The sequence below is a fragment of the Harpia harpyja genome, chromosome 1, assembly GCF_026419915.1.
Source record: "Harpia harpyja isolate bHarHar1 chromosome 1, bHarHar1 primary haplotype, whole genome shotgun sequence".
Lineage (NCBI taxonomy): Eukaryota > Metazoa > Chordata > Aves > Accipitriformes > Accipitridae > Harpia > Harpia harpyja.
In genome coordinates this window covers 102,566,342-102,581,084 of record NC_068940.1, presented here as the reverse complement: position 1 = coordinate 102,581,084, position 14,743 = coordinate 102,566,342, and the positions used below count along the sequence as shown (strand labels likewise).

Sequence of the window (14,743 nt, the reverse complement as noted above, 5' to 3'; positions counted from 1 at the left end):
CATGAATCAGGGCCTGTACACACCAGAGAGAATTTTCTCAAACTTGGCACTTCATAAAGCACTTCCTGTTGCAATACAACGTGAGGGGCAATTTTCAGTAGTGATCACTGCTAGTTGTTAAAATTATTCTTTCTTCTATAGCTGACTGTGCATATCCACACAAACTGCATGCACTCTGGTTTTTTTGTCATGTCAATATTATCACTGAGCGCATATGCGCTCTATGCTTCCTTGTGCTGTGTACTGAGAACAAAGTGTGGTACACGCTCTCCACTTGGCAGCTCCCCGAAGAACCCACGAATATGCAAGGACCACAAGGAAGAAGGGAAGGGGTGGAAAATGAGCATGCATGTGGATAATACATCTCTTGGAAACCAGTGCCTGTAAGCAATTTCCTCTTTGCAGACCATCTGTTCATATGCCCATGGAGATGATGTCAAGACAGAGAGGTGGTCAGAGCATCTTTATGCAGCGCAGGTAGAAGGAAGGAGCTTCACTTCTCTTTTCTTTTTTTAGTAAAGCATGTGACGTGATACTTCAACACAGGATTGATGCTTAGGAAGCAACACTGACAAGTTTATCAGTATGCAAAACAACAGAATTCTTATTTTTAAAAAATCATATTTAATCCCACTTTTAAGACAAAGTGTAATTTATCAATTAAATTTGAAAAATGGAAAAATATATCCTCATTTAGTCTCTGTTAACTGCTTTGATAAAAACGGCTAATTTCTTCTGTAGCCAGTTTTGTATCTCTCATTTATACATAAAGCTAATTTCTTTCCACCATGTTTTTTAAACTTTTAAGTTCTTACTTATCAATAAAATAATTTTTTTTACATCACATCCTTTCAAAACTCCAGGACATGGAAGGTTTTTCTGACCTACCCCGAACAACACAGTTCTGCCTCAGATCTGAATTAGAGTAGCTATCAGAAGTAACTCAGAGCTGAATGCCTCAAGATGCTTAATTTCAACTTGCAGGTTAGTTGTATCTGATCATTTCGAAATCATTTTAACAATTTGGCTGTTAAGGCCCACTTGAAAGTAAGCCTGGAATTACTGCTTTCTTCTCAGAAAGAAGTGGAACCAATGATGCTACTTAGGGGTTGGTTATAAATATTTTCAGGATCACGCTTTTAATTTTGAAAGGTAATTTGAAGACAGTGATTAAGATATATTTAGAGGGCTACTGCGTTCATAAAACATTTTACAGTTATACAGTTACCTCCATTACTAATAATTTGCCTTATAAAAACTGAACTAATGCTATAAACTTAATTTATAATGACTGTATACCACTCATATTTCATTCACCACTGACAGTAAAAAATCACTGAGCCTCTGTCTTGCATAAAGAAGAGGGGAGAGAGTATTAGATAATGCACATCAGAAAATACAACAGAACTGCATCAAAGTAAATAATGGCTGCAGTGAGTAGGTAATGCCCTATCTAGCTTTGAACAATTACAACCGTTGATGCCCTTTGCTCCATTTTTATCTCACAAATGGACATACATCTTTTCTTCCCATTCTGAGCAAATCTCTTTAAGACCTGTAGATGAAACAGTCTGGCCACTAAAGGCATTGACTCCACAAGCATTCACACATATGGGGCAGTACCTAAACTGACATAAGTTGGACCACAGAACTAACTACACTAGCTAAGGAAGCAAGAGCAATTTTTATGCACTTGAGCAATAACACTTAACTTTGCAAGTCTGAGTCGGGTAAGGAAACTTTAATTTTCAGCGCTTCATCTTCTCTCCATTCATGTTTAAAAGAGGTAAGTTAAGCTTCCCTCCTGCAACATTACTTAGAGTGTTTACACAGCTATATTGTCTGGTGCTTACCGACTGTTTCATAAATTTGTAACAGAAACTTCTCCCAGAAGGTAGCTCTAGTTCTTCTTCATTCCTCCCTTTCATACTCAGCCCTTGGGCCAAGTATATGTTGCAGGCTTCAGGATGTTGTACGTTCAATACCAGACTAGTCCCACCAAGAGAAAGAATACTGAAGAGGCCTGCCAACCTGCAGTGACAGATCTCTTTTAAACCACTGGCAACATCAGCCTTAATACTGTCACGAAGCTGACATCCACCCAGAGGCCTGCTGCCTACAGCGGGATTGTGAATGTGTGGAAAAATCCATACCTAGAGATCAGTGTAGGATTTTTCTCCCTGCCTGCTCCTGGGTCCACCTTCTGTGAACAGCAAAGCCCATTTTGGGCGTCATAAATGTAAGCAAATAAATACCTACATACCCAGTGTCTTCTGTTTTGAAATATGTTCAATCACCCATCTAGGCACCCGTTTTGCCTGGTCATAAGACAGTGCATGATTTGTGTAACATCTGGTCTCTGTTCCAGCTTCAGGGAATCCATATTTTTCCAGCAGAGACTCTTCTACTGGTTCTAAGGATAACAATAAACAGAAAGCCACCCAAAGATGAAATGTGATCAGAAGCAAGACAGTAAGAAAAGCATCTCGGTGGATGTAAACATACCATATAGGGAACTACCTGAGGTTACTACCACAATTAAGACCTAAAAAAATATTGAGAGCGCTATCCAGTGAAACTCCGTTCTACCAAAAAAGTGCATTTCACCGTGTCCTCACATGAGGAACTCAGCTCTAGGACTAACTCATCCACTCTAATGCCTACACGCATCCACCTAGCAATCACTCTGGGCTGGCCTTCAGAAGAAAAGGTATCAGATATTTAGGGACAAATCAGGCAACAAGGAGTTAGGGACACAGGAGATCAACACACACATTTCACCCTTCAGAGCTGGAAATCACACTCCTCCTCATAAACTGAGATGTACGAGTTAAGCACAAGTGTGAGTCCTGCCCTCACTGTGAATGCTTACACTCTGCTGAATGAATGAAAGCTTCGCTTTGCGATTTTTTTTTTTTTTGCAAACATTTTTCCCTCATGGAGGAATATTTACATCTGTCTTACTGACTTCCTTGTGCTCCAGCCATCTGTTCGACAGCAACTCGCCTTTTTAGAGCCCCTCTTCCCCTGCTTTCCAACACTCCAGTACTTTTAAAGCCTTCGGGCTGCAGAGAAAAACCATTCATTCCCACCAGGCCCTGGTGCTCCCCAAGAGCCCCCTCCCCATGCCTCGCACCCCCACCAGCCCCCATGGCACGTGGGCCAGGGTCTTCCCAAGTGAACAGCCACTACCCGTGCTGGCCTTGTCTCCCCAGGGCAGCGCTCGGGAAGCAATACCTGAAATTTAGTTACTGCCTGACCTGAACTGTGTGTTTAAAAGTAAACATATATTATTACGGGGACGTTACCAGAACACACCGGACAGCTGTTCTCCGCTCCCCACTGCAACACGGGACGTTTGCAGCCATCGTGGCAGCCGCACGAAACCACTTACCTCGCATGTCACCAACGTTTTGGCGTGAGCAGGTGCAGCAAGGGGAAGCTGTGTTTTTAATGCAAGTTACAGCCCAGCATCCCCAAATAACCTCCTTACCCCCCCCCCCCCCCCGCCCGGCGCAGGTACTCGGGGAACTCCCCGCCCTCCCGACCCACTTTGGGCACCCCAGGACGGAGGCAGCGGGGAGAAGGCTGCTCCGAGGGGATGGAGCGGGTTTAGCGGCTGGGGGGGAACGGTCTGTGGGGATCGTGGCCGTGCTGAGGCGCCGCCGCTCCCACCCCGCGGAGCCACGGGGCCGCCGCGCCCCAGCCTCCCACTCTGCCCGCGGCTCTTACCCTCTGGCAAGGCTCGCCCGGGGACCGGCTCCGGCTGGCTTTGGCTGCGGAGGAGCCGCCACGCAGCCCAGCACGACACGGCGGTGCCCGCCGCGGCCCCGCAGACGAAGCCGCCCAGAAAGCGGCGGTGGCGGGGGAAGGCCGCCATGGCGGCGGGCGGAGGCGGGAACGGCGGCGGCAGCGCCGCGCTGTCCGCAGCGCCCCCTGCCGGCCCGCCCGCGGCGGTGCAGGCGCCTGGCAGCCATGGCGGCATCGCCTCAGCGCGGCGGCGACGACAGGCGAGGAAGGAGCGAAGCGGGATTTGCCCGAAAGCTGTGGAAAAGGGAGAACGAAGGTGCGGGGCTCGCCCTCTCGGGGACTACAGGGACCGCCCGGAGAGGGGTGGCTAAACTAGTCCCCAGCCAGCAAGGCCAGGGGCAACGGCCCAGGGCTCCAGCCCCGAAGGATGGTGCGGGGTTGGGTTTAGTCACCTCTTGGTGATTTGACCTCAGGCTTTCTATCAGGAAAAACACACCAGCTGGATTATTACTATTTTTCCCCCACAGGTGCCTGTTAATGTTCATAGTGGCCTGATGTGGGTCCACTGTAAGCATTTCCAGCCCAGCACCAAGCGAGAGGCGTTTTTCCTGAAAAAAAGGACCAGTTTAGCAAAGGAAAATGCCAAAACATGAAGGCTGTGTCGCCACGCCATCACTTTACTGTGGGCAGCTTGCCCAGAGGGAGGTCTGGCCACGCTTCAGTGTGTGGCTGGGGGCATCTTCTTGCCTCACGTTGTGGGGATTACAGAGCTCATTGTGTTGTTATGAGTACAGTGAGCTCAGGCTTTTTTGATTTTTTTTTTAGTATTTTTGCAGGTCCAGTCCCCCTTGCCTCACTGAATCTTGTTTGGTGCTCAGCTGAAACTGGGAAAAAAAAAAAACCAAACAAACCCACGGTGTATGGAAGCTGCATCTCAGCCCCAGGTCCAACGCTCGCCCTGACGGCAGGTACCTCACAGCCACTTCCCCGACCGGGAACCCCACAGCACTTGTGCACGCTGTGTGTTTGCTAACGGCCTCCCTCGACCGAGGAAATATCCAGCCGTCCTTGTCAAGGACCTGGCTGTGCAGTTGCCGTGGGCACATCATGAACAGGGGCATGCTTGTTCATACTGTTCATGGCTCTTACAGCAGCTGTACATACAGCGTAACTTTCACTTCCAGCAACCGTTAAGGTAGTTGCAGGCAAGTTTTTGTAAATCAGGTTGGAACCATTTAGGTGATCACTGTCCCTTGCTCTCTTCTCTGCTCCTCTGCTAGAGCTGGTGGAAAGGAAGGGCAGACACTTCACTGCACGGTCCTGGGATTTAATTCAAACCCCCAGTCGCTGGCAGTTGCAGCTAGTGGCTGGACTTTATTGATACAGCTTAACATGTACGTAATGCTCTATGTGAACAGTTCTTCGCTGGGAATGATAAGCAGCGCTACCACAGTGCTGCAAGAGGCAACACACTTAAAAGTACGCAGCAATTCGAGCTAATTCCCTCTTCCCTTTGGAGGAGTTAGCAAATGATGGGTAGCAGAGGCCTCAGCTATGCCTCTGCAGGGATTTTGTTAGGGATTCTGGATAGCAGAGATGCCATGAAAACACCAAACATTCTCCTATAAAAAAAGAAAGACTCCAGCTAGATGCCAAAGACAATAAAATAACAGTGATTTTTAACGTCGCACCAACAAGAGAAGCAATTATTTGTAATTTACTGTTTATTTTCATATACAAAAAGATAAACTTGAAATAGTTCTTTCTAGTTTTTTTCCTCCTATCTGTTGGGGTGTAGCTGCTTCACACAGGGCAAATACTACATTCATACTGGTTTATTCAGACACCCAGTGCAAAGCTGAAGCAGCAAAACTCCAACTTGGCAGATCTAATTTCAAACTTGAGACTCATTTCTAAAATACCACAGTAAAAAGGAACAAAGATCCACTGCAAATTCATGAACTATGATACAATGTTCTTTCCAAAATGTCTTCATAACTGCAATACAATGGATGTCTGCATTAGGCCATTTTATGTATACATTTTATATATATATACTTTTGCAGAATATATATATATAAAATATATATATATAAAAAATCAGCACACTTCAATCCAAAAGGGGTTACAGCAACGAGCTTAACTCTCTGAATACTTTTTTCTTTAACAGGATACTTTAGTATAACTTTTGTTAACTCAGTAGTACAAGCTATCTCTGTTCTACATTTTTATAGCTACAAGAGTGAAATATAACCTACAACATTTACATTTCACATATCTTGGTATACAAACAGTACTTATTGAATTTGAGCCAAGGACCAAAAGACTCTTTAAAAATTATTTCACCATCTGATAGAGCTTCCTGTAATTTACACTCAGTTTATTCTGCAATCTTCTAAATCATTTACGTAATTTCATAGTTTGAGTTTAAGTCCATTCAAACTGGAAATCCTGGAGAAACAGGTTACTGCAAACTCTTATGTATACTCTATATATACAAGTTAAGTAACACAGCGTAATAAGACTTAGCTATTTATCCTAAAACTGATATACACATATTTCACTACGCTAGACAAGTCTTAGGATTTTTATTTTATTTCTTTAAATAAAGCACAAATTTAGAAGTAGCTGGTAAAACTTACAATAAGATGGTTTAAAATGACAAATGGTTAGGGTGAGATTTCTTTCTGCTGGTGCCAAAACATTTTCTTGTGAGTTTTGTACTATGCTGTGTTGTTTAACTGTATGTGTCTAATGTTACATGCAGAAAGCTCTTTCCACAAGAATTGACATCAAACTGTACTTAAGTCAACTTTACAGTATAAAATTTGTCAAACTTAAGGACAAATGTGAAAATATTAACAGGTGAAAGATCAGGCTTTCAACTCTATCATGAGGATCATGCAGAATTCATAAGCAGATAGTTTGAGCAGATTGACAATGGCATTGTGCGGACTTATGGCATAGAATTGAGGTCAAGAATGTTACTTAGTTTGCAGTAACCACCTCCTTCAATTCTCATCCACCAACAGATTGACTTTTGCATCACGGTTACTCCATTGGAAGGCCAGCAGCATTGCAAAATGCCTCCTTCTGGGAGATTTTAGTACTTTTGTAAATGATTTACCAAAGATAATCATAAACCATCAATAGCCATAGAAACATTTGAGAGTCAAGGAAAAAACGGGGGAAGAGAAACATCTCCTTTTCTTCCTTTAGTAATAGTAAATTAATTACTAACAATTACTTACTAGTAATTAATTAATTGAGTTACTAGTAATAGTAAATTCATTACTATTGGGATGGAAGGCTACTATTTTGTCCAAGTAAAATACAGACCGTAATGTTACGTCAGCTACATGGATACATTTTTTAAAAACAGACATTTGGGAGGGGAATGTGTACAGTAAAATGTTAATGAAAAGAATGGTCTAACTTTTTGTTTTTCCCCAGAAAATATATCTGGAACAGAATTCTCTTCAGGAAAGTACCATTAAGGAGAAGTCGCTGTGGTTGAAGGTCTGCTTTTATGAGAAGGTTCTTGCAAGAAGGTAGTTGGAAAAAGGAAAGGGCCAGACAGGTTCTAGGTCTTGCCAACAAGTTTTTTGCTATCCACAAAGTTGCTGTGGTGCTAAGTTCACCTTCAGGAGCTATGAAATGCTCCAACCTCCTCCTCCTACTCCTCTGTCATGGTTGGATTTTTGGTTTGGGCTGGTTTGGGGTTTTTTTGGGGGGGGTGTTTTAACAGGGATGGCAATGCAGAGATGCCAGTGACTACTGAATTAGTATTTTAATTGACTAGGATGGGTACTGGTTAAACTCCAGTTCCTCAAAACAGTGGAAAAGTTGAATAAAGTATGGCCAATGCCTTCCTTTTCACAAAAACAGAAGCTATGAAGTCTTCCCAGAACATGCTTTAGTTTTGCAATACTAAACCTTACTGGAATGTTGTACACTGAGGGTTTTTTTGTTGTTGTTTTTTAACAACTGGAAAGATTAAGAGGCCTCTCCTTCAAAATGGGCCAAAAAATGCAGAAATAGTGTTTTAATCACATCATCTGCCCCATTAAAATACTGAAATAAAAGGTTAACAAAGGAAGCACTTTTCAGAAAACACTTTCTTGATATGTATCCAGCACAATGCCATTATAGAGCTTCAGAGAAGCCCTTTTGGTTTCAATTGGAAAACAAAAAAGTTTTGCTTTTTTCCTTCAGTCCTTGGGGATCACTTTCCATTTACATATATATATCATATATATACGTGTATATATGTATATGATACATATATATAAACACCCATATATAGCAAGGTTCCTGTTTGTGTATGTTACAATATTGTAGTATCAAGGAGAATCCAGATAGCAACACTGTTTAACATGAGGTTTGAGGTAATTGGTTCTTGAAATACCTGGATCACAGACTGCATCCAGAAATAACAGCTGGGCAATGAAAAGTGTTTTTTCAGACAGAAAAAACTAGTAAAAGAAAAAAAAAAAGCTTACAGCAGTTGCTTTTACATGGAAAAATAAAGGCACAACAGAACAGCATTACATTTCAGAACAGCTGGATGGACATAACACAAGTATGATCTCTTTCTGTGGAAGCGTCCTGACAAAAAGGATTACTGCTTACTTGATAGGTTAGTACTTCAGTCAGGGAACCGAGCGTCACCCTAAAACTAGAGTTTTAAAAAAGAAGTCCCATGTAAGTAAGGGACCAGGTATGTTTAGAAAGTGCTCCAGGAACACACACACACTCGTGGTCCCACAGAATTCGATGGCAAGTCTCCCCCTGGCTTCCACAGGGCCAGGACTTCACCAAGAACACAGATGTAGGACTCGGCAATTACAGAAGCCTGCTCGAAGTCCTTTAAGCGCTAATTTCAAAAGGCACACTGTCAAACCAGCTTCAAGGTAGCACAATGTATTGTTTGGTTTAAAGCTTTTTTCAGTAATTCTTACCCCGCTGACACCATGCTGTTGAAGTTAAGGGAACCAAAAAGACCAGAGTGCATTTTAGGTCCAATGGGAAAAGTTAGCTTAAGTGAAAAGAATACATTTTAAGTCATTTATCTTTAATACTTTTAGAATACCTTGGATTGGTTATGCAAATTTGGAATGCTCTTTTTCTAAGTGGGACTTTGGACATGACAGTGCTCCTTTTCTTTAGTGCCTCTGACCCAGACCATAAAATCTGACGTTGGGAACACAGAGCACATATCTGCGTGTTCTGGTGAAGCCTGATTAGTTGTGTCACTTGAGAGGGAAGGAACTTCTAGGAATTGGTTTTATCAGGACTCTACTGGCAACAGCTCCTTACAGATCATATTGTCAATGCAGCAGACACAGCTGCTATAAACAGATACGTCGGCGAGCGAGATCAGCCTGGCTATTTGGTCTCGGTAAATTCTTAACACCCTGACTTCACAACTCACTGCAGTATCACGGCATATGCCAAAAGACACACGGCTCACACATGGATACTCGCATGAATACATGAAAAAACTCTTCCTGTTTAAACTGAAGATGGTCACAGAAAAGCAGTAAGCATCTTTAGCAGAAGGGATGCGACATGCAAGATAACCTAAACATATACTCGGTGCCATCCTCAAAGCATGTCCAAGTACATCCAAACTTGCTCCTCAAACTGGTTTCAGGCTAAACTTGTTCTATCCTCTAGACTTTGATGTAGTGCACGCTTAATTTAAACATTATATATATATATTTATTTATTTATTTGCTGTGCGTACACAGACCTTTCTCCCTTTTCCCTGAAGAAACATATTAGACATTACAAAAATAATTTGTGGTATAAAAGAATTCTCACACAATGTAGAATTTTTGTTTGTATATGTAACTAAAATATATATATATATATTTTTCCAAAAGTAAAAAAGTCAAAATGTCCTTATTCTCCTCTATTATATAGTCTATTTTATTTACAATGTTACCAAACAATATTCTGTATGTAAAAGTGATAATAGTTTGCGGGACACTTCCTGCTTAGCAACTTCTCAAGCGGAGTGTGGCTTGAAGAGGACTGCAACAACAGCACTGTCACAACATTATCAACCAGCACCTTCCTCTGCAATAAGAGTTTCTCCCATACTGAGCGAAACCAGATCATTCCCCTGCAGAACAGGGCAAGTTCTGACAGTCTGCCTAGAAAGTAGCACACGAGGAATAAAACGTGTGTTCCCCAGTTTCTGTGCTGTGATATTAAGGGGGATCAGGATTCCTAGTGGCAAGGCCTGACCCAGCCAACCTGGAAATACCCACCAGCAACGTTGCACTGAGTGGACCCACGGCTTCTGCTGCTTCTACCGAAACCAATAACAAGTGGGAACAGCAGTGAGTCAGAAGACCCAAGAAAAATGCAGTGGAGTTACTGGGGGGCACTCATGGACCTTCTCTTCGAAACAAACATACACAAAGATCTCAGCATTTCCATAGGTGTAACCTTATCTAGCATAGTATGTTCTGTAAGAGAATTTCAGCTGAAGAACGAGGCAGAATAAAAAGTGGTTTTCTTTTGTCTTCAATAGAGAAAACTTTATGATCAGGACTAGCTAAAATCCTTGATCATAATCTATAAGCCTGCTGCTATTTAACTGATGGTTAGACTGGTTTATAGCCATCTCTTATAACATGCACCTGTATGTCAACATGAGCCACATACAATTTCCAGCCTTGCTGTACTAATGCAATTTCATTAGCAAGTCACAGTGCTCTCATCTCAAAAAAAGCAATTTTAGTTTCTCTGGCATTTCCAGTTTCAAAATGTGAACTCAAACTTCCTCTACCTAGGAAACCAGCCCAGCCTGTGCAATAAATTCATAAAGGGAGTTACACCAGAGAGAGGGGAATCCTGGCTCCTGAAGTCAAGGAGAATTTTTACCCAGGACATTCAAGGTTAATATTCACCTAAGAACTGCCATGCAAGAGAGGAAGGTCAACAACAAAATTCTGCAGCAAAGTATTTGAAGAGCTACTTCTTCTAAGTCTGAATGGCAAGTGAAATGTAGTGCTTGGGAAGTAACGCAAGAGCTGTTGTACCCATCATATTCAAGGGAGTGTTAAGAGGAAAAGAGCCCCAAATGTTTATTACAGCTACACCTATGGACGTGCCCAATTGCTGACTTAGAAAAAGCCTCTGCAGTACTGAACAGAACCAAAATCATGTTGTCAATGAGAGTTCAAATGCTAGATTAGCGTTGAGGAAACTACGTGCTTGACAGCTCAAGTGCTGAAAGACCAGTAAGTTCATCAGAGCTTGTCTTCATTAATAAAATAAATAAATACCAGTTTAAAAGAACAGCTTTAGCTAAACTGGTACAAATTTGTAAATAAACAAAAGTTCAGGATTTCCTTCTCTGCTGCGATAGCAAGACACACATACCTACATACATTTAAATTTGTAACTGAGTACACAGGCAATTTGGAAACTCTTTTTAAAATCAGTTTCTGAATCCTGTTGACAAGATGATCTATAAGGAACCATTACACCAGGGAAGATGTAGTACTTTACAATCAACATTTGGTCAAAGTTTGTACGGTCGTGCAGTTCCCCGCAGTAAGATAAGCTACACGTGAGAATTTTTGTTTATGCTTTCTCAAAAGAGAAGATTTCAGAGACTGTCTAATAGGCTATTAAAATCATATGGCACTTTCAATAAATACTTTAAAGCTTCTTAAAGAAATCAGGATAAAAAAGCAACTGCTGTAATAAGCCTGTTTTAGCCATAATACATAATGCTGAAGGAAAAAATCCAGAACAGCAAACAGATATTAACAGTTAAAAGACAGTACAGCTTTTTTCTTTCTGCAGCAATATGAACTGGCTCCCATTCCCAGGGAAATGGGAGCAAGCCCACCTCGAAACAAGTATTCACTCAATCTTAACTGCTCTACGCTCCACCCCAACCCCTACATCACTTCACTTCTAAAACATAGTCACATTTTAATATAAATCTCAGTGCAGAAATGTATTAAACATGAAAAATACTGATCCTGCAAACCTTTATGACCATGCTTAACATTAAGTGAGTGCCTAATGTCATGACACCAGAAGAGCTACATACACGCTTAATGCTAAGCATAGGTATGTTGCAGCATCGGGCCCAAAGATGCCAACCACCACCAGGGACATCGGCTGGGTCAAAATGGTATCGTTCTGTCTGGTTTTGCCAAGGTGTTCTCAACAGAAGCACATCAAGAAACAGAAACTTCCAAACCTACACACGGAAATACAGTTACATGTGTGTACATACTAATATGCAATATACATTCAGTAACTTGAAAGAATAGGTTAAGACTTTATTCAGATAGACAAATTAAGGCAATTATCTTAATGTCTCTTCAAGATAAAGGACCGTGTCCTCATTTGTGACCTCTAGGTTTTAAAGCTATATTTTTCAAGAAATATATTTCAATTTTCTTTATATTTTCTCCAATTAGTGATTTTGTTTGCTTAATAAATTATATCTGTGCAAGGGTGCACGCTGATAATTTGGCAGTGGCAAGAAGTCCAATTCGTTTATATAATACAGACTTTTTACATTTTCATTACAGGGTGATTAGTTTAGGACTGCATTTTGGCTTAACACAAAGAAAAATTTAGAAGTTCTGGCCATCCAATGGACATAACTTTGTCAGTCTAGCAAGACACAGAATTCATGTTATAGTCAAAGTAAAAAAAATAAAAATAATAATAAAAAAAAAAAAGAAAAAAAAAGATGTACTGTCCTTTCACTAAAACAGACCAAAAAAATAACACAGAATGGAAACAGCCTTCACAAATAAGAGTGAATAATGCCCAGGTACCTTATATAGGCAGTTATTCTACAACTGTATACAGTTATTTACAATGGTGCTTTATAAAACAAAAAAAAAAATGGTAGCACTTCCTAAAAGATTTTGGAACTTTTTTTCTTTTTTTTCTTTTTTTAAAACTCCCTTGTCATAAAAGCCAACTTACATTAAAATATACTTACTACAAGACAACACAACTAACAAAATATATAATAAAACTCATACAAGTAGAAAATTCTGAGGTATTTCTGGTTTGAGGTGGTCTGTGGTCATGAAGTTTTTAATTTTTTTCAGTTTAAACCTCGGAAGCCACGTAACGTGTGTGTGTGTGTGTTTTGTGGTTTTTTTTTTTTTAGTTTTTTTTTTAAACATTGCATGTTTTGCAAATTAAAAAAATATTTCAATGTTGAATCAGCAGCATTAGGAACATTCACTGACTAGAGCGAGTTTATGGCATAATAAGAGTAACGGTATTTTAGAATATGCACCACTTTAAGACAAAAGAGTTTCGTCACAGAGTAAGGAGAAAGCAGCGTCAAAGAAACCAGTTGGAGAGATGCTGCGATAATCACTGCTGCTGCTCAGCTGCCTCTGCAACCTGCAACTGGGCAGTTCATAGGCTTCTCGGATGCTACAGGAGCCATCTACCACCGGTTCAGGTATTTCCGCCCCCCCCAGCCCCAAATTAATAAGGAAAAAATAATAAATTATAGAGCCAGTTTTCACACTTCTTCTCTTTTCACCATCTGCACCAGTAGCTTGGGCTGACAGATAATCAACCCCAAGGCCGAATTTCCTGAACTGACTTGCACTTACAGCGAGATGCAAAAATTTTCCCATCTACCAATATTTTACCAAAGTGCTTCTGAGAACACACTTTCCCACCTCTTCCAATTACACTGCTTAAAAGCGTCCTTCCCATTACTATCTGGAGTCGAAAAATAAAAAGGTAATTATAGTTCTGCTTTGTTCTTTTACCACCCAAGCCCAAGACAGTGGAGGAAGAAAGAACTAGTGCCTTGCTTACAACTATTGGCTCTTTAACTCGGCTTTCTCCGTACACTGCAGCTGTTAATACTCTGCCCAGAAATGTCCTTCCCCTCCTCTAATGGTTACCTGAGAAGTAGCTCCATAGCAAATGATGTTTCCCCAAATGCTGCCAAGTCCAACGTCACTCTCCCCACCCCTATTCTACGCTCCCCCCTTCAATTCTACCATCAAGAATTAACATTCTCCGCCCAGTTACTTTTTTTTCCATGTTACAATGACACCCGTTAGATCCGTAAAAGACACATCTGCTGTTTTTTTTTGAAGCTCACTTCCAAAAAAAAAAAAAAAAAAAAAGGAACTGAACCCAAAACCAAAACAAAATGGGGAAAAAAAATCCTTTTGAGGAAGGTGTATTCTTTATATAACAGTCTTAAGTTTCCTCCACAGTTTGCAGCATTGCGTTTTCTAAGATGGTAGGTGGTTTTCCTTTACGTCACAGATGCTCCGCTCAGAAGACAGACCGATAAAGAGAAACCCAGAAAACTGAATAAAACAAAAACAACTGAAGTGAGTTTGTTGAGGTTCTGAGGTACCTGCACCTTTTCTGCATTCATTAGTCGGCACCTGAATGCTTGCTGAAATGTCCATTTTTTTAATACAGTAGAGCAATGTGCTGGTAAAATTGATCCAATCCAAAAAAATAATAATAATAATAATAACAATAATAATAAAAAGTCAAGATAAAATAGCAGCTGCATTCATGTGTTTGTTGGATTTTTGTGTTTTTGTTTTTTTTTGTGTGGGTTTTTTTTTAAACTTTTTTTTTTTTTAAATCCACTGAGTCTGGAAAGACAAAAGTGAACCAGGACTTAGATACTAGACTCTTTGGGCGGCAAGTCCACGTTGGTGACGGACGTCACGATGGAGACGAGGCAGTCCGAGGTAGTGCCGTTTACGGATTTGCGGATCTGCGCAATGCGCTCCTCGACACAGCCCGCCGAGAGCCGAGCCTCCGCATCGTGGTCCCAGCACTCTTCGATGGTCACACAGAGCTGCGCCAAGCCCTGCGGACAACAAGGGGGAGAAAGCACCTTCAGCAACAACGTCTGCTCCGGGTACCGTCTTTGCAGTGGACGAGGAGGTCCACTTAACACAGCTTAATGCTGTCAAGAAAAACTAAGAAAATTTTCTCC

The 14,743-nt window shown here is 41.3% G+C and overlaps 2 protein-coding genes across 5 annotated transcripts in view; both read right to left on the bottom strand.

Moving 5' to 3' along the window:
* The window catches only part of EXOG (exo/endonuclease G), a 30,419-nt gene extending 26,519 nt beyond the window's left edge, over window positions 1-3,900 (bottom strand). For 3 of the 4 annotated variants that reach the window (XR_008238204.1, XR_008238206.1, XM_052807476.1), the window contains exons 1-2: window positions 3,733-3,900; window positions 2,264-2,413 (exon numbers count right to left, since the gene is read on the bottom strand). Coding sequence is in view for 2 of the 4 variants with exons in the window: in XM_052807476.1 (XP_052663436.1) it covers window positions 2,264-2,413; window positions 3,733-3,880 (298 nt within the window). In the remaining 2 variants the exon portion in view is untranslated. Of the gene's footprint in view, window positions 1-2,263; window positions 2,414-3,394; window positions 3,467-3,732 lie in introns of those variants that run through there. The other variant, XM_052807481.1, reaches the window with a different exon arrangement.
* Window positions 3,901-5,456: 1,556 nt separating this feature from the next.
* The window catches only part of ACVR2B (activin A receptor type 2B), a 106,656-nt gene continuing 97,369 nt past the window's right edge, over window positions 5,457-14,743 (bottom strand). The window contains exon 11 of the mRNA XM_052807462.1: window positions 5,457-14,614. Within this exon, the coding sequence (XP_052663422.1) occupies window positions 14,420-14,614 (195 nt within the window). The 3' untranslated portion in view covers window positions 5,457-14,419. The remainder of the gene's footprint in view (window positions 14,615-14,743) is intronic.